The sequence below is a fragment of the Drosophila elegans genome, unplaced genomic scaffold (assembly GCF_018152505.1).
Source record: "Drosophila elegans isolate 14027-0461.03 unplaced genomic scaffold, ASM1815250v1 contig_208, whole genome shotgun sequence".
NCBI classification, from domain to species: domain Eukaryota; kingdom Metazoa; phylum Arthropoda; class Insecta; order Diptera; family Drosophilidae; genus Drosophila; species Drosophila elegans.
The window spans coordinates 26,313,244-26,332,316 of NW_024545578.1; the positions used below are offsets into that span (position 1 = coordinate 26,313,244).

General features: G+C 38.4%; 1 protein-coding gene across 2 annotated transcripts; it reads left to right on the forward strand.

Annotated features, from left to right (window-relative positions):
• The first annotated feature begins 9,229 nt into the window (after nucleotides 1-9,229).
• LOC108134981 (casein kinase II subunit alpha) lies at nucleotides 9,230-18,409 on the forward strand. Of its 2 annotated transcripts, none has more exons than XM_041708132.1 (2): nucleotides 9,230-9,352; nucleotides 17,138-18,409. In XM_041708132.1, exon 2 carries the CDS (start codon nucleotides 17,265-17,267, stop codon nucleotides 18,273-18,275), a length of 1,011 nt encoding a protein of 336 aa, XP_041564066.1. In that variant the 5' UTR covers nucleotides 9,230-9,352; nucleotides 17,138-17,264; the 3' UTR covers nucleotides 18,276-18,409. The 2 variants fall into 2 exon arrangements, with proteins under 2 accessions (XP_041564066.1, XP_041564065.1); XM_041708131.1 differs by lacking the exon at nucleotides 9,230-9,352 and adding an exon at nucleotides 9,883-9,961.
• The last annotated feature ends 664 nt before the right edge of the window (nucleotides 18,410-19,073 follow it).

Below are 19,073 nucleotides of genomic sequence, written 5' to 3' on the forward strand. Positions count from 1 at the left end.
ACCTAACAGCTTAACTTCGTTTTGTCTGAAAACGTTGGAGAAACTGGTAGACTACAGTATCAGAAGAACAGCTCTCAGAGACTGTCCGCTGCAAAACACACAGCATGCATACGAGCAGGCCGTTCAACAGACACTGTACTTTATCAACTATGTGCCACCCTAGAAGGGGCATTGACAGCAAAAGAATAGTTATCTGTGCCTTTCTAGAGGTAAAGGAAGCCTTCTACAACACATCACATGATGCAGTTCGATCTGCCCTATCCAAAAGGAACATAGATGTTACTACGAGCAAATGGATTGGCAACCTCCTTGAATCCAGGCAAGCAACATGTACACTGGGCTCGCATGACAATTGCAACCAGCAGAGGCTCCCCGCAAGGAGGAGTACTCTCTCCTTTGCTATGGAGTCTGCTAGTAGATGAGCTTCTCAGCAAACTTGCTGAAAAGGGAATCCAATGTCAGGGATACGCCGATGACATCGTGATAATCGCGAAAGGCAAATTCCGCTTCCCATGTCCAAAAGACATTGGAAAAGGTTTACAGAGCACTCTATACCTGTCGGAAAATTGCTGGGAAATCCTGGGGAACCAGGCCTCAGATAATACGATGGCTATACTTAATGATTGTGAGACCAATCCTAATTTACGGAGCACTTGCATGGGGTAAACGAGCTAAGCTCAACAGCAATGCAAAAACAGCTAAGAAAGTTGCAAAGACTTGCCTGTCCTACAACTGCCTTAGAAATTCTGATGGAGCTAACACCACTCCGCTGTGTAATTGAAATTCAACGCAAAGCTACACTCCTGAGAATAAGCACTGAGGGCACAAATAGTGGTTGCATTCTAAATAACAGGGATGCGACTAATCTGTTAGGTGAGGTGCCCCTAATACTCCACCCTAGGGATGAAATGACAGCCCAATTAATCTTCGAGCAGAACTTCACAGCACACCTAGGCAATAAGAAAGACTGGACCACACTGTCTGAAGTGCACCCTAAGGCTAAACACACCATAGCATGGTACACAGATGGATCCCTGACACAACAAGGCACGGGCCTTGGGGTGGTAGGGCCTCGCATAAAATTCCACGAATCCCTTGGCCAATATACCAGCATATTCCAGGCTGAGGTATGTGCCATTGGACGTTGTGCAAACTCAACATACAGCGTGGATACAAGGAAAAGGACATATCGATCCTTTCGGACAGTCGAGCAGCAATTACTGCTTTACACAGTAACAAAATCACCTCGAAGCTAGTCCTAGCGATAAAGAGTAAGCTAAATATATTGGGCAGCCGAAACAGGCTGGCCCTCAGATGGATTCCGGGACATAAGGATATATCCGGAAATGAACTTGCCGAAAAAATGGCAAAACTAGGAGCCGAACAGCCCCTGATAGGACCAGAGCCCTACTGTGGCATGGGGAGGCACGCTGTAAAGGAATACCTTACGAAAGAGGAAGGCGCCATGAGGCAAGAACTCTGCAGGAATATCCCAGGCCTAAAGCAAGCTAAAACTCAAATAAATAACTACAACAAGAAGAGATTCAAGGAACTTATTCAACTAGGGAAAAATTCACTTAGGATCGTTACCGGATTAATAACCGGGCACTGTAGACTGAAAAGTCACCTAGGTAAGATGGGAATAACCAGCAGTAGAACTTGCAGAGTCGGCGACATAGAGGCCGAAACCTCTAAACACATCATCCCAGACTTCCCGGCATTAGCAATTATATAAGATGTAAAATCATAGGAACCAGAACTCTTACACCTGAGCTCTTAGGAAGAATCAACCCATTAAAACTCCTCGACGTTATTCGAGGAAATGGGTTGATATCTGAGCTGTAGGCTCTGAATGGGGGTACAACAGATCATATAGGTCGCGGTACACTAAACACCCCGATACTAATAATAATTATAATTCAGCTGCCCATGAGTAATCCGTTTCTCGAATATAGAAACAATAAGCAATACTCGAGCGACTCAGAGTCCGAGAGTGAGGGACAGCTCCACACCTCAACCCCAATACTCAGGCTCCCAGCCCCCCCTTCAGAATTGGGTCTCGAGCAGCTCCGCGCTGTTATACAGGCCGTCGTTAGCAATGCCCTTGCAGAACAGACCGCCCAAAGCCAGCTGAGGGAGCAAGCCCTTAGGAATCGAATTGAGAAATTGGCTGGGCGAGTGGCGGCAGTCAACACCACGTCAGCTCCAGCCCAGACCCCTCAGATAAGAACATATAAAGCCATGGAAATAGAGGTCACCGTTCAATGTAGCGAACCTCTGGACGCCGTAAAGTGCTTGCCCGAAATCGCGGGAGCACAGGAGACATACCTTCTGTCAAAAAAGTACAGGGACAGCCTGTGCTGAACCGATTTTTGAATTTTTTTTTATTATGTTAACAATGTTCTGCATTACGAAGTGAAATTTGTGAGCGATCTGTCTAGTAGTTTGTTTACAGTCGCTGGTTACGTCAGTCTATGTTTTAGTTGCTTGCCGAATTTCATAATGAAATTCCAAAAGAGCTGAATTTCCTGCAAAGAGAATACCGAAAGCAGGTGTCTGCCGACATGCTAGATCGCGCTAATTCCGACCCCACGTTCATGAAACGTATCATTACAACTGATGAGACGTGGATGTATGAATACGCTTACAAGTCAACAATCGTCTGAATGGCGACCGAAAGATGCTCCAAAACCGAAAAAACCGCGCCAAAGCAAGTCGAAAATCAAGGTGTTGCTCATTGTTTTTTTCGATATTCACGGTCTAGTGCATCATGAGTTCGTGTCACAGGGAGAGACGGTCAATAAGGAGTTTTACTTGACCGTACTTCGGCGCTTGCGTGAAAAAATCGGAAAAAAACGACCGGAATTGTGGGCAAACAACTCGTGGATTTTTCACGACGGCAACGCGCCGTCGCATCGAGCTACGATTGTGAATGAAAACAAGGTAAAAAACTCCCTAAATACCATCAAACAACCTCCGTTTTCGCCAGATTTAGCCCCGTGCGACTTCTCCTTGTTTCCTCGACTCAAGTTGCACTCAATTCGGCACTGGAGTTGAAGGCTATCCCGGAAAACGCCTATAAAAAATGTTTTGAAGACTGGCAGAATCGCTGGCATATGTGTATTGCCTCTAATGGGGACTACTTTGAAGGCGACAAAATAAATTTGAATAATTAAAAATGGAAAATGTGTGTTTTATTAACCCAGCCCCGGTACTTTTTGACAGAAGGTACATCTCCTGGCGGCAGGCGACCGTAGCGGCCCATCAGATTTTTATACGATACGATGGTAGCTCTCGCCACTACCAAGCAGTAATAATCATCAGAAGCAAGGTTAGGAGACCCGCCGACGTGGTACCGTCGTCATTCGGAACAGTACTCAACTTCGATACGCCTCGATTTTACATATAGCGATAAACGCCCAATGCATGTCAAAGAGCAGGAGATGGGCACCCTCAGGCAGGGAAATCTTTCACTGCTGCACTATTATGACGAGGTGGAGAAAAAACTGACCCTTCTCACAAACAAGGCCACCATGTCGCACGACGCTTCGGCGACCGAAGTCCTGTGCGAAAAATTCCGGGATGATGCCCTTCGAGTATTCATCTGGGGACTAAAACGCAGCCTCACGGATGTCCTCTTCTCGACGAAGCCGAAGGACATGCCAGCAGCACTTGCTTTGGCTCAGGAGGTGGAGGCAAATCACGAGAGGTATTCCTTTGCGGCCTTATTTGCAAAATATAGATTCCAAACAGGTGCTGCCAAAAATCCGTATTTCACAAAGCAGCACAGAGCTCAAGTTCACTCTGCTCCACGCAGTGACAGGCTTCGTGAAAATGCACAAGCCTCCTCAGGCACCGGCTTACCAAAACAGAAAGCCATTCGTGCGCTGATGTAAACTTCACCAACGTGGATTGTTCAGATGCACCGCCATTGGCAAAAAACGCGTTCTTAGAAATGCTAAAGACCAGGAAAAAGCCTTTTGCAGACCCCAATGAGGCTTTACCTTTCAACACGTCAGTGGTAGCTACCATCAGAACGGTTAGTGAAATTATACCCGTACCCCATGGGAGCAGCGGATTTCGTCAACAAAGAGATTGAAGATCTGTTTTCGAATTTCACAGCCCGCGCTCTGATAGATTCAGGTTCTGAGGCAACCTTTCAACCTTATTCAGTTGCCTTACCAAATTATCCATGCGCAAGTGTCAGGCTTAAGCCAGACAGTATCCGCTGGGTCAAAAAAGCTCTGTTAGCTTACCATTCGTTCGCCGAACAGGTCGGGGACCTCCCCCACTTTCCACTGGCGGATCCAAAGTTCCATGATAGCGCACAAATAGATATTTTGATGGTGGCTGATATATTGCCATCCATCCTTCTAAGCTAATTTCTCACGCGTCGGACACTGCCCTTGACAAATGTCTCACCAAATTTTGGGAGGTGGAGGATCTGCCAGTGAAAGTGGCAAAGGCGTCAGATTTGACATATGAGGGAAACTTCCTCCGATATACTACGAGAGACGATAACATCAAGTATATAGTAATCCTTCCGTTTCGTAACCTTGAAAACGTAAAGTTCGTCCTGGGACGAAACGAGCAACGCCTAAAAAGTGAAAGTCAACTGAAACCAAATATGACGGAGTGATTCAAGAATATCTCGATCGCAACAAATTGAGAGAGGTGCGCTCCCTACCCATGATTCTGCGACCCACTATCTTCCGCATTATGCCGTGCTCAGTTTGAATGATATCCTTCATGCTGGGCCAGTATTACATTCCGACCTTACCATCTATATCCCGATATTTCCGATAGTTCCATAGCTCCGATATCGGGCAGATGTAGCGACAGATCTGGGTAGATCCGAAGCATGCCCCGTTCCAACGCATCTTATTTCGCAATAGCGAGGGGTACATTCGGGATTATGAATTGAAAACGGTGACTTTTGGAATGAATTGTGCGCCCTTCCTGGCGATTCGAGTTCTTCAACAGCTGGCGACTGTCGTGCAGTTCAGTCATCTAAAAGCATATTTAGATGATGTCCTTTAGGGAGCTGTCTCCGCAGAGGACGCGCAGCTCATTGTACGAGAGCTACAAAGTGCCCTAGATTTCGCGGGCTTTCCATTAGGAAAGTGGACTTCAAATAACAAAGAAATTCTAGCTCACATCCATAGCGATCATCTTCTGAACACAGATTTCCTCGAGGTCGACACCGAAAGTACAGTTAAAACTCTCGGAGTGCGTTGGAAAGCGACGTCCGACGAATTTTCTTCCGTCCCACCACAATTATCAACTGAGAATTCAAGAAATGTATGCAAGAGATTTGGCTTCAGGAGTTAGGGTGAGACGACGAACTTCCAGCTGAGTTATGCCAAAAATGGCGCAGCTTTCTCCAGAGCTATTCGGTCCTATAGCAGGATCGAGTTCTGAGATGGGTCTCCTTTCGCCCAGAGTTCCGCGTAGAGCATCATGGATTCAGTGACGCCTCGCAAAAAGCATACGGGGCTGCGATTTATGTGCGTGTAGAGATGGAGCATACTATAGTAGTTAACCTACTCACGGCCAAGACACGCGTTGCGCCAGTCAAAACTGTGTCGCATGGTTAGCCAAGCCCGCGTGTCATTGGACGACGTTCATTGCCAAAAGGGTTACAAAGAAAACCCAATCCACAGATGCAGCAACTTTGTTGCAACAGCCACGCAATGGCCCATGGCACCGACTTACCGGTGACCGAGATAGAAAAGCGGGCAGTCAAAGTCCATGTGCCGTCCATGCCTTCAGAAGCTATCTTAGAGCGCTTCTCCAAATTAGATATAACATTGCGAGCTCTCGCTTATGTCCAGCGATTCGTCCATCGGTGTTGAAAACAATCGCCGCTCCCAGGGGGCCGGCTAGAGGCCCCGGAACTTGCAGCCGCTGAAAGACTCATGATTGTTTGCACGAAACGCAGATATTTTGCTAACGAACGCCGCTGTCTGAAGCAAAGGCGTCCAGTGTCCGCGTCAAGTCAAATTCTCTCCTTGAACACCTTTCAAGAAGGACTTATAAGGGCGAGCAGCTGATTATCGGCCTTCGAAAGTTTCAGTTATGATCAACATGATCACAAACAGAGTCCAATGGCTTAGGTCTAACATATCTCAGAGTGGCGTGACAGACTTTCGCGATTTTTGGGCGTTAGAGTGGCCGTAGCCCCGGTTTTAATTGAACCTGCAAAAAAATCGATGGTTCTATCGAAAGTATCGAGGGTTGGCTCCCGGTCGATATTTTTTTAGACTATCACGTTATTACTTTAAAAATTGTACATCACTTGAAATTCTCGTTTTCGACTGAAATATTTAAGGGTCTTTCGTAATTTCCCATCGTTCCGCCAGAAAACACTTTAATGTGAATTGGCTAAAAGGCAGCCAATTAGCTACTGTTTATAAACAAAAACTGGTTCCATACAAAGGAAAAGGTGATTTTATTATGTCAAAGATAACAAACAAATAGTTCCTTAAGGTTTAATTTAAATTAAAACTAATACAACAAGTTTAACTTTATGTGTAAATATTGCAAATTGTTAGTTTAATAATTGCCTTATTTTCACAAGATTATTTTGCTGAAGTAATTCACACTGTATACTCGTTTTAGCGTGAATACCCCTAAAGTTTAGCTATGAACGATATTATTCCGATAGTATTGACGTTTTATTCGCAAAATAACAAAAATATCGATTGTGCTACTGTCGATGTAATTGCAGCTGTAGCTTAACATAAGCTTGCGCTGCGTAGGAAATATTAGAATCTGATTGTCAATTCCCAAAACTGTGGCTAATTAATAAACAATAAACAGAAGCAAAGTATTGTTGACTTCCCCACGTATAGAATCTGTGGTTAATTTGTGACATGCCAACATCTTTTGCGCACATGGATATAATCCACCATATTTTGCAATGAAGGTTTTTCCGCTCCGAAAATGTCCCGGTTATTCCCTGACTGTGAAATTTACGGTCCTAACCGCATGATTCTTGCCGATGTTTTTAGGTGCAACTCTGAAGTCCAGGCTGTAATTTGAACACAGAGTAGAAATTAGCCAGTACTTCAAAGTTTAGAAAACAATTTAGCCACTAATCCATAGCATTAAAACAAAAGAAAATTGAACAATAAATACTTCTAATAGAGTTTCTTATTTCTTTCTCTTACCTTACCCCAGTAATTATTTTTGGCAAGGACCAAGACCCTTGTATTGGATCTAATGGCCAAGTCCCACAGGGCACCCTCCACCATCTCTTTTAAATATGGTTTGTTAAGATTTGCCGTGCCAAAAAATGTCCCTTTTATTCCTTGACTGTGGATTTGACGTTTCCAACCGCACATTTTAGTCGATTTTTTTACTGTGCAACGCTAATGTCTTGGGGCCTATGCATTTGAATTGACATGGCGGCCATATTTGTTTCTGTAAGCCAGAGCCGTGGTCGCAAAAGAAGGAGGATTGGGAGGTTAAAGTTCACCCAGACAGCATTTTGAATACAGGTAGGTACAAGCCATTAATTAAATGTTCACTCAACCATTTGCAATATTTTCTAAAGATAGATGCCTTTGGTTAACCTGTCTTGAGTCAAGATTTTAGTGTTGGACGAAAAAAAACTAAATAGCCCAGTCCCACAGAACCCACCCAAACGAAACGGTTGGGATTTTTGATGGATAGTGGCTGGTGTTTCCACGGAGCTCCCATCCACCATCCACCGTCCGTCAAAAGTCACAGTGGCGTATGCATAATTTTTTCAGGCGGTTTTTAATCTTTCAAACTCTTTTATAAGTCTTTTTCCGGCTCTTATTTTAATGAAATGCTATGGATTAGATGTAAAATGCTTATCTGAACTTTTAGTCTTAATCTTTTTATCTTTTGAACTCGCCTCTGGTTCACAGTTTGAAAAACTGGAGCAATCCCCTTTTTCCTAACAGTACATCCGTTGGAAACGGTTGGAATTTCAACTAATGTGAAACTTTCCACAGAGCACTTCCACCTTCGATTTCAGCTGTGGTTCGTCAAAGCGTAAACAAAGTCAACAGGTCAACCATTTTTGCTTATGTTTTGAGGAGCTGCAGCTTTTTAGATCCGTCAAATTTTAACGTCGGACTAAATGGGAAGTTTTTGGAACGTCAAAACCGTATGGACTATCCCTTCTACGGTTGGTGGAAGGAGGATAGATCTCTGTGGAAATACCCTATGAGTATCTATTCATATGATATTGCTTCTGTTTCTGCTCCTAGAAAAGCAGAAGTCGCAGTCGAAGCATATGCAAATATCAAAAAGCGACAAAAATCAGAAAGCTGCAACAGTCGCTGTTTTTTGTTTCATTGCTAGCTTCTTTGCTGTTGCTTACAGTTATGAGAGTAAGTCGGAGCTGCGGCAGGCATCGACTTTCGAAAGTCGTTTAGTAAGAAAATGTGTTCTACTATAAAGTAGTAAAAAAAAGCTTTGCTTTTTGTCGCTTTTGTTAATTATTAGCAGCGTAAATCAAAAAAATTAGCAAGCAAACGATGGTGAATTTTTTCCTTCCTTTCATTTGCTATGACCTCGGAGCAGCGATTTGCACACGACATAATCGAAAGAAATAGACAAAATACACCAACAAAAACTCTCGGCTTAATATATATATTACTATTAATCGCTTTGAATCAGATCTTGTTTGTTTTCAAAAAGTTCCAAGGCATTAATGGCATTTTCCAAAGCGATTGCGCTTGCCGCTTGACATTTAATGTCATTATCTGCTGAAATACAAACAAAAGCGACTTTAAGCAAATATGTCCAACTGCCACTTCTGACTAAATCCGAAAGTCGATGCCAACCGCAGCTCCGACATACGCTCATAACTGTGAGCAAAAGCAAAGGAGAAAGCACTTAAACGAAAAACAACGATTGTTGCTGCTTTTTGATTTTTGTCGCTTTTGAAATTTTGCATCTGCTTCGACTGAGACTTCTGCTTTTCCATGAGCAGAAGCAGAAAAAACAGCTCAGTCGTAAGCAGTCAAAGCAGAAAATACAAACATTTTTCGACATTTGCTACTTCGATTGCAGTTTTTTAAACACTGGGCAAATAGATGGTCCTTTCAATGAGATGATGGATGGTGCTCCGTGAAACTAGGACATTACGAACCATCCAGTGGTCTGTGGGAACAAACCTAATCAATATAAATTTACGTATGTGAATCGTTTTGGCTTCAATTCCATCGTTTCTTACACATACAAAAATTTCTTGACCTGCCTCGACTTACTCCTGTGTTGTTATGCAGTACCATTTCTATAATAGACAGCGGTTAAGTTAACCTTTTTAAAACACAAAATTGTCACTACCAAGCACGCTGCCTTTTAGTAAGACGTAAGTATCTTTCCGCATGGTATTAAAAATAAATAATAAAATATTCAAAATATGGATTTATTTAATGTATGAATAGTTGACCAATCTTTGTTATGCATACTAACACAAGCATTATATTTGTAGTCGGAGAATACCTGTATTCTTATGTAGCGAGGCGATTTACATACATATGGAAGAATATCCAGACAATTGTTTTTTACAGAACCAAAGCCGGTGAATTTTGCATGAAGTATACCTAAATTTGAGTCGTAAAATAATAAAGGTCATGATAATATTGGTGCGTGCATTTAACAATGGTCTAAATATATATTTTTTTTTTGGTAAAACTTCTCTACATTCTTATGAATACATACATTTAAAAATACGAATGCACATACATAAATATATGTATGTTAGTTTCTTTTGTACGCAGAATACATGGACATTTAAATCTTTGGATTCATATGAAGTTAAATGTAAAACCAATATATACATCAGTAAACTTTCGTATTATATAAATTAGTGCAAAACTCTAAGGAACATACCCTGCGTTCGATTTCGATTTTCCATCGGAAACCTACGGAAAACTTTTTGGCGGCCGCCTATTTCTTATGAACCTTCAAGATTTGGGTACGTTTAATCATTTGTATAGCAATAAATGTACGGATGTACATACATATGTATGTATATGCCATGGCCACTTAATTTACGAATAACCTTGTACTGTAAGTTTATACATCTAAAAAGATTTTAACCTTTTTGAACCTTTTTTTTGTTGCTTAACTTAATTAAAATTGTATTAAAAGTCAATAAAAGTAACAAGTCGCTAAGTGGTAGATGGGGTAAAAATAGTGTAAATAATGCTGAGAAAATGTATCCAATAAGGATATTTGGGATTTTTTTTTATAATTTATCAAACAAAAACACCTGACGAATTTAGAACAAAATGACGATCGCTCCTTGACCTCCAACAATTTCTGATGTCAAATTTTGTGACGATTATTACTTAGTTTACGATTGTATATATTTTAAATTATAAACATTCACTTTATTTAAAGGCGGATTTTGTTGTGCAGTTTGTGCCGATTACGAAACTAATTAAATAAAATTAATTTGTATACCCTTGCAGAGGGTATTGTAATTTCAGTCAGAAGGTTGCAACGCGGTGAAGCAGACATTTTCGACCCTATAAAGTTGATCAGCATCACTAGGAGAGTCGATCTGTCTGTACGTTTTTACGTAAACTAGTCTCTCAGTTTTAAAGCTACATATCTGCATTAAACTTTCTGAAAAGTTCTCTTTCTATTGCAGGTAGTATATAAGTCGGAACGAGCCGGATCGGACGACTATAGCACATAGCTCCCATAGGAACAATTGGGGGAAAAAAAATAAAAATTGTAACTGTTGTTTTTTTTAATTTTTTTAGTTTTTAAAGATATACATAATCATTCTTTATTATCAGAGCTACGGTTTAAATTTGACCAAAATCAGTCGACTATAGCATAGAACTCCTATAGGAACATTCGAAAAAAAAAAATTATTAATTAATAATTCTTTTTTAATAATTCTTTTTTAATTCTTCGAGATATATCCATGGTTTAGTATTTCAAAATTACGGTTTAATTTCGGTCAAAATCCGACGAGCTCCGATGGAAACAATCGGAATAATTCAATAGATAAATGAAAAAATCTTCTTTATTTTTTTACTTATTTTTTTCTTTTGCGTTTATTAATGGTTTATTTATTCCAAATTACTTTTTTAATTTTATTGAAATCCGAAAACCCATCGAATAATTTAGCTGAAAATCTTTTTTGTTTATGCATATACGCATGTTAGTCGAAATTTAGATGTTTTGAAGAGCGTTTAATTTTTGCAATAACTACACTTTGTTTTTTTTTTGTTTTAGGTAAAATAAATAATATTCGTCACAAATTTTCATATCAAAAAATTTTTGGAGTTGAAGGTGCGATGATCACCCTATTCTCACCTCGTCAAGAGTTGTTTTTGTTCAATCTCAAAAGTTTTTGTTTGAAACTACAGTCTTATTACTGCAAAGCGCCAAAACCTTGTTACAATAAAAACCGGACTATTGAAAAAAAAACCGTAGCACACAGTTCTGACAATGCATGAAAATTTTACAGTACTGTTTCATAAGAAATAACCTTTCTTCACTCCAGAAGCAACCGATTGCATTGTTCGTATACAAAATTTTGCTCGCGTTTAACCGACGAGCGGTTTTCTCCGTTCTCTTTTGCTCTGCTCAATCCCGGGCCGTTTGCTCTTGAACGACGATTCTATTTGAAGTTTCGTGGGTTCTACGATTCACTTGGCTTTGTGAATTACGCTTAAGAACAATGAAAAGACCGTTTGCGTTTACTTTTTCAATCAACCTGTCTTTTAGTAAATCTCTGTGCAGTCAACAGAAAACCAAAACGAAAAAAAACGAAGTCTACTGCTCAGAGAGCGAAAGAAGGAGGAAGCTTTTTTTCGGTTGTTATCGCGAGCAGAGCGTAAGGAAAAAACGGTCAACAGTAATTTGCGAGTTTTGGGTGTCAATAAAATTTTTGTCCTTTAGCTTTCAAGCAGTATCAAAACCAGCTTTTGAAGTGCTTTCATCATTAAAGCACTGTCTTTCTGAGTATGCAGAAATACTCAGTTTTGAAGCTGTCTGCTTGAAACTCCTAAGAGTTGTTTTTTTCTATTGCAGGCTGTATACAAGTCGGGTCGGACGACTATATCATTTTCTCTTATGGGAATATACGGAAAAAAATTAACATGATTTAATATTTTTTTTGTCTTTTAAGATTTATTATTTTTTTAATACTTCATTCATATTTTATAGTTAAATTATGATTTACTTGCGTTTATGTTTAAAAACATTGAAGCTATGATGATTTGCAGCTTAATTATTCGATAGTTCCTGTGATAATAAAATAAAAAATTTAAATTTAATTAAATAAAAGCGTAATTCTGAACTGCCAAATTAATAATAAGACAAAAAAAATTTTTAAAAAATTTGTTTATATATTTTGATTGTTTCCATGGGAGCTATATGATATAGTCGTCCGATTTTAATGAAACTTAAACAATATTGACAATATATTGATGAAATTTAAACCGTAATTCTGAAATAATAAATCATTACTAAATGTCGAAGAACTAAAAAAAAAATAAGAAACACCAAAGTTATAATTTTTTTTTATTTTTTTTTTCCGATTGTTCCTATGGGAGCTATATGCTACAGTCGTCCGATCTTTCGACTTATATACTACCTGCAATAGAAAGACAACTTTTGGGAAAGTTTCATGCAGATAGCTTTAAAACTGAGAGTCTAGTTTTCGTAGAAACGGACGGACAGACGGTCATGGCTGGATCGACTCTCCTAGTGATGCTGATCAAGAATATATATACTTTATAGGGTCGGAGGTGTCTCCTTCACTGCGATGCAAACTTCTGACTGAAATTTTAATACCCTCTGCAAGGGTATAAAAATTGTAATCTCAAAAGCTTTAAGAGCTCTAAAATAAAAAGAAATCTATACTGGCAGTTTCAAAAAAACTAAAATGTGAACACAAAAACCTAATTTTGACTATAATTTTGTTATTATTTCTACTTAACGAAAATATATTAAGGAAAAAGCCCTTAAAAATACTTTTTTATCGACATATAGCACGTAAATGGAAGTTTGGAAGTTGTTGACGTGTGAAATCTAGTTTTTGTATCCGTTTTCCCGCTGAACTAGTGGGCTTTCCAAGAAGAGGTAGAACAAAAAATTTTCAACTCGAGCTGCCATATACAGCAAAATTGGACCCTAAAATATCGCTTTAATAGCCACATACAAACTTAAAACGGAAAAACGTTCTCATTTCAAAAATGCTGTATTTGCCTTGTTTACTGATTATCTTTTAGTATCGGATTGAGATAATTGTGGGGACTTTGCTCCACCGGGCGGGCTGGTGGCTCCAATAGAAGACAAAATTTCTTTTGCACGTTCACTCCCATTTTTCCAAAACCAAATGACTTTTTAAAACTTTTAGTATCCACAAACTATAGAGGTCTTTTTGCGTACGCTTAATGGTGCCCATCGTCTGCTGTCCATAGTGATATCTTTTAAACGCAGTATCGGAGCCAAATTATTGCTAAACCCTTTACTTTTACTTCCAGTATTATTTGAAAATAATGTAACAGGTAAAAGGAAGCGTTTCCAACCTTAAAAAGTTATCGTTTTCTTGATTTGGTAGCCGGTTCGATCTGGTCATGTCTCTCTCTGTATGAATGTCTAGACCTCGGAAACAATAAAAGCTAAATTCTAGATAAGTCTTCGCATCGCAAATTTAATTCAAAATTGGTGTACGCCCAATCTGACGACCCCTGTCATGTCACTCAGAGAATTGGGTGTAAGTTTCCGTTATATCTACCGACACAAAAATTGTTTAAATTTTACTATTATTTCAGAAGTTATTATATATGTATTGAAAAATATATGGGACTTGGGTGACCCTCGCTCTTATCGTGTAGTTTTGACAGATGGTGCTACTTAAAACGTGATCGATTTCTGGGTGTATATATATTCTTAATCATAGATTATTGCATAAGTCGGTTATTAAAAACAATTATATTCCAATGCAGAGTGCAGATGAACGAGGTCTTGTAGTAGAGCTCGCAAATAACTGTAAACCGATTTGTCCAATGCAGTCTGAACTTTGGCGAAACAGTAGATCTTTCTCTGAACGAAACACCTTCTTCGTTTCGCTCGCAGGTTTCGGTCCGATTGTTCGGCTCAACAGAACCAAGGAATCGGTCTCTCAATATTAACCTCCCTAATAAAATTTTTAGTGAGCTGTCATAGTAAAACTGCTTTTAAAGACCACTTATTGTATGCAAAACTTTTTTTTTTGCTGCTGAAATAGAAAAGAAGAGGCTTGACAATACATTATGTAGGAAAAAAATACATATATATATATATATATATATATATATAGATATTTATACCCTTGCAGAGGGTATTATAATTTTAGTCAGAAGTTTGCAACGCAGTGAAGGAGACGTTTCCGACCCTATAAAGTATATATATTCTTGATCAGCATCACTAGTAGAGTCGATCTAGCCATGTCCGTCCGTCTGTCCTTCCGTTTCTACGCAAACAAGTCTCTCAGTTTTAAAGCTATCTGCATGAAACTTTCCCAAAAGTTGTCTTTCTATTGCAGGTAGTATATAAGTCGGAACGAACCGGATCGGACGACTATAGCATATAGCTCCCATAGGAACAATCGGAAAAAAAAGTTGTTCATATATTCCGCATCTGAGTTTCCGATTTTTGCGAACCAACTTTTCGTTATTCAGTCGATTCTTAAAGAACTGTCAGATAGAGATCAGTTAATAGTTTTAGGTGATTTTAATATACCGAATGCGACTTGATCCCCGCCTGAAAAAACAAATATTTTACTTCTATTAGCGCAGCTAAATGGCTTACTTGACATTGCGCTATCTCAAGTAAACCATGTTCAGAATTCTTTAGGACGTTTACTGGATTTGTGTTTTGTGGAAAATCCAAGAATCTTATCAATATGTCACCCTTTATGCAACCTGGGGATGCAACTTTAGAGCTGACTATTGATGAATCAGAGCATAAGGAAAAATCTGAAAAATATGTTAAGCGAATCCACTGCTTTCGCAAGACTTACTTTTACCGCTAAACACATGTATATCTGTATATCTATATATTAGGTGTACAAGTAGAAAACCGCCGTTTTTTCATAGTTTGAGGCTTTATTGCGTTAAAATAGCTACATACTGATTATTCAAAATAGAGAGCTCCTGTGATGGATTCTTGTTGTATCTGACAAGAATCTTCATCCAACAGAGTCTCCAAAGCTGAATCTTCAAACTTTTTCACGGGACCCGGCCGATCCTTGTCTTCCACGTCATAATCACCATTTTTGAATTTCACGAACCATTCTCGGCACGTTCTTTCACTGATACACGACTCACCGTATGTTGCTACAATCATTCGACGCGCTTCAGCAGCAGATTTTTTCGAATGAAACGCGAGAAGCAAAATCTCCCGCAAATGACGCTTATTCGGTTCAAGCGAGTTGATGTGGAGTTGTTGACCGATACCTAAGCTTGCCATGCTTCTGATCGAAATTCCCTCACCGATTTCCAAAGGTGGCGCCACCCAGTGGAAAACGGCGGTTTTCTACTTGTACACCCAATAACATGGCTGAGGCCGTTAGTATCTTTTATAGTGCATTAAAGTCCTTCTTTATTATGTATGATCCGTTACATTATCCTTAAACCTCATATTATTTCAAAAAATATGTTAATTCCAGACTTTATAATAAATATAGAGTTTTATATTACAAGCTGCCTTTACCAGATACATAATTTTACCGTGCTTTACGCGCTGTGTTATACGACTTTTTTAACTCGTTTTATAATAATTTTGTTAACAATAAGCGTAAATCCGCCTCTTACCCAGCATCGCTATCACTGATCAGGCAATTGCCGATCCTTTTGCGCAGTTTTTCCAAACGACATATGCAGCTACGTTCCGTTCTATTCAGAAAGAATGTCTAAGTGCAATATTGGTATATTTGCCGCAACTCAGACTTTCAAACGGATCTTGACGTAACGCCTTGGTATTACATTTATTTTTGAACTTATTCATCGTATCACTAGGAACTATATTCCTCTTATTTTAAAATATTGTAGATTAAACTATGATATGCATGAACCATTTAGAGAACTATCATATTATTTCTACTACTGACTCTTTACCAATTTATTCTTAATTCTTATCTTTTTTAGCACGCCATGTGTGATATTAGTTGGTTTTTTAGTTTGGTATATATTTTGAATTAGTATGTCCGTTCTTCTACCGTCCCTTTTCTTTCACCCCTCCTGATCTAACTTTTACTCCCGGAGGGGAAGAGGGCTCCGTTTGGTGTCGTAAGGGCCACTTGTTTGTACTGCATTAACGTCCAAATAAAAATATCCCACTCAAATTACTGGCTTCATATAAGGAAAATGTGCTAATCTAAAACTGCTACATTTTTACACACGGTGTTTGGTGTTTCAAGCAGTCAAATCAGTTTTATTGATATATGCACACTAAGCCTCTTTAAATTCCGCACTAAACCGATTTTTTCGGTTTTTTTTCCTATTTTGTCGTTGTTCTTTTTAACTAAGGATTGCTGAAGGAATAAAAAAAATATTTCTCTCGGCTTACAAAATATAGCCGAATCCATATGTCAAATAAGGTTCGAATATCATTTTAAGCAACGAAATAAATAATAAACCCGAACCAATTTGGAAAAAGTAATAATGCCGATTTTTTAGTTTTTGCAAGCATCTTACAAAATATCTTTCAAATATTTTATTTCAAGCTCGAACCGCTCTGGGAACAATGGGTAAACATCTCGTCTTGGCAACAGTATCCATTTTGCAAAAAGTAAAACTATCTCTTAGTTCGTAGGTCTGTGCAAATCGTTAATTATGTAACTCCAAGACTGAAGTTTATGATATATTTGTTGTTTTGCCAAGTATTCGTTATTTTGTTAAATCTTTATCTCTACACTTCTACTTTTTAAAGGCATGTAGTGACGTACAAAAATCTGAATATTGTTAAATACTAGAAACTTGTATCTATACGAAAATAAATAAATAAAATATGGTTTCATATCATGTTGAAAGAGTTCACCTGGGCTAACAGCGATATTTAAAATTTCGAAAGGAAGTTTCGGAATTTGGCCCCTGATCAATACATTACTCACTAAATAAGTTTTGTTCTTTTTTACTTTCAGACTGTTGTACAATATAAGTTTTGTTGCTAGGACCAATCGACTGAAAACGGAGTCAGCTCACAAAAACATACACACCAAACGGAGTTTTGAGGCAGAAGAACAAAAAAAGGTCGAATTTTTAAAAGAAATGACACTTCCAAGTGCAGCTCGTGTGTACACAGATGTGAATGCGCACAAGCCAGATGAATATTGGGACTATGAAAACTATGTTGTTGATTGGGGAAATCAAGACGATTACCAATTGGTTCGTAAATTAGGACGTGGAAAGTATTCGGAGGTTTTCGAGGCTATCAATATTACGACCACAGAGAAATGCGTTGTTAAAATTCTAAAACCTGTAAAAAAGAAGAAGATCAAGCGTGAAATCAAAATTTTGGAGAACTTGCGCGGTGGAACTAATATAATAACTCTGTTAGCTGTTGTAAAAGATCCAGTTTCCCGAACTCCGGCGTTAATTTTCGAACATGTCAATAACACGGATTTTAAACAACTTTACCAAACTTTAACTGATTATGAGATTCGCTACTATTTGTTTGAACTTCTTAAAGCACTTGATTACTGCCACAGTATGGGAATAATGCATCGCGATGTGAAACCCCATAATGTTATGATCGATCATGAAAATCGAAAATTACGTCTTATAGATTGGGGACTTGCCGAATTTTATCATCCCGGTCAGGAGTATAATGTTCGTGTGGCGTCAAGATACTTCAAAGGTCCCGAGTTACTGGTAGATTACCAGATGTATGATTATTCACTCGATATGTGGTCATTGGGTTGTATGTTGGCGTCGATGATATTTCGAAAAGAGCCGTTCTTCCATGGCCACGACAACTATGATCAATTGGTACGCATTGCTAAGGTGCTGGGCACCGAAGAGCTTTACGCATATTTAGATAAATATAATATTGACCTAGATCCAAGATTTCACGACATTCTACAACGCCACTCACGAAAAAGATGGGAAAGGTTTGTTCATTCTGACAACCAACATTTAGTTTCTCCTGAAGCACTGGACTTTCTTGATAAACTATTGCGCTATGATCACGTTGACCGACTTACAGCTCGTGAAGCTATGGCTCATCCATATTTTTTACCTATCGTCAATGGACAAATGAATCCCAATAATCAGCAATAAATGGTTATTTTATTATGATGAATACTGTGTTTTCGAGATCGGGATAGCAGCCATTTAACATTTATGATAATAATTATGAAAAATATAAAATCCGAAGAGAAATAAAATAAATTAAGCTACTGTCTTAAAAAACATTGATGAACTGTTCGTAGAAGAAACAAACACCGAAATTAATCTAGTTCTTACAGTAAAACAACTAGTTTTGTATAAAATTCTACAAGTGGGAATAATATAAAACATTATTTTTAAGCAGGGATTCCCGTACATTGGTCTTAAAATCTCAACATTTTAGGCGTTTGGGTTTAATGCTACTTATTTTTTTTTATTTTCATTTAAAAAAATTCAAAATGTTGGTCTTAGGTCTCTGCCAATAGAGACCTTAAACAAAGCAGATAGACGCGCCTTTCTTGTTACAGCCAACAAAAATAATTTCAATTAAAACTTTAAGAAAGATTACTTAATAAAATTAAATTCGACATATAGAAACCAAACACTCGTTTTTCCATGTGTTTTGTATCTTTAATGAATATGTAATCAATAAATTTTAACTATTATGCTTTGTAATCGCAACATTTTTAAATACTTTTGAGGTTTAAAAACGTGGTTACAAAAAAACGACGATTTATATTTATAATAATACTCAAAATGTAAATGCAAAATTTTGTCTCAAAAATATTAAAATAAAATGAGGGAAAAAACATTTTGATTCGCTGAGAACGGGAATCCTTCCTTAAGGGAGTATTCTGGTATAGAAGCCTGAATTTTAGGAATAAAAAAAAAATGAAAAACATTTTTAAT

Excerpts from the sequence above, each read along its gene's own strand:
- LOC108134981 (XM_041708132.1), top strand. The coding sequence starts at position 17,265 with ATGACACTTCCAAGTGCAGCTCGTGTGTACACAGATGTGAATGCGCAC.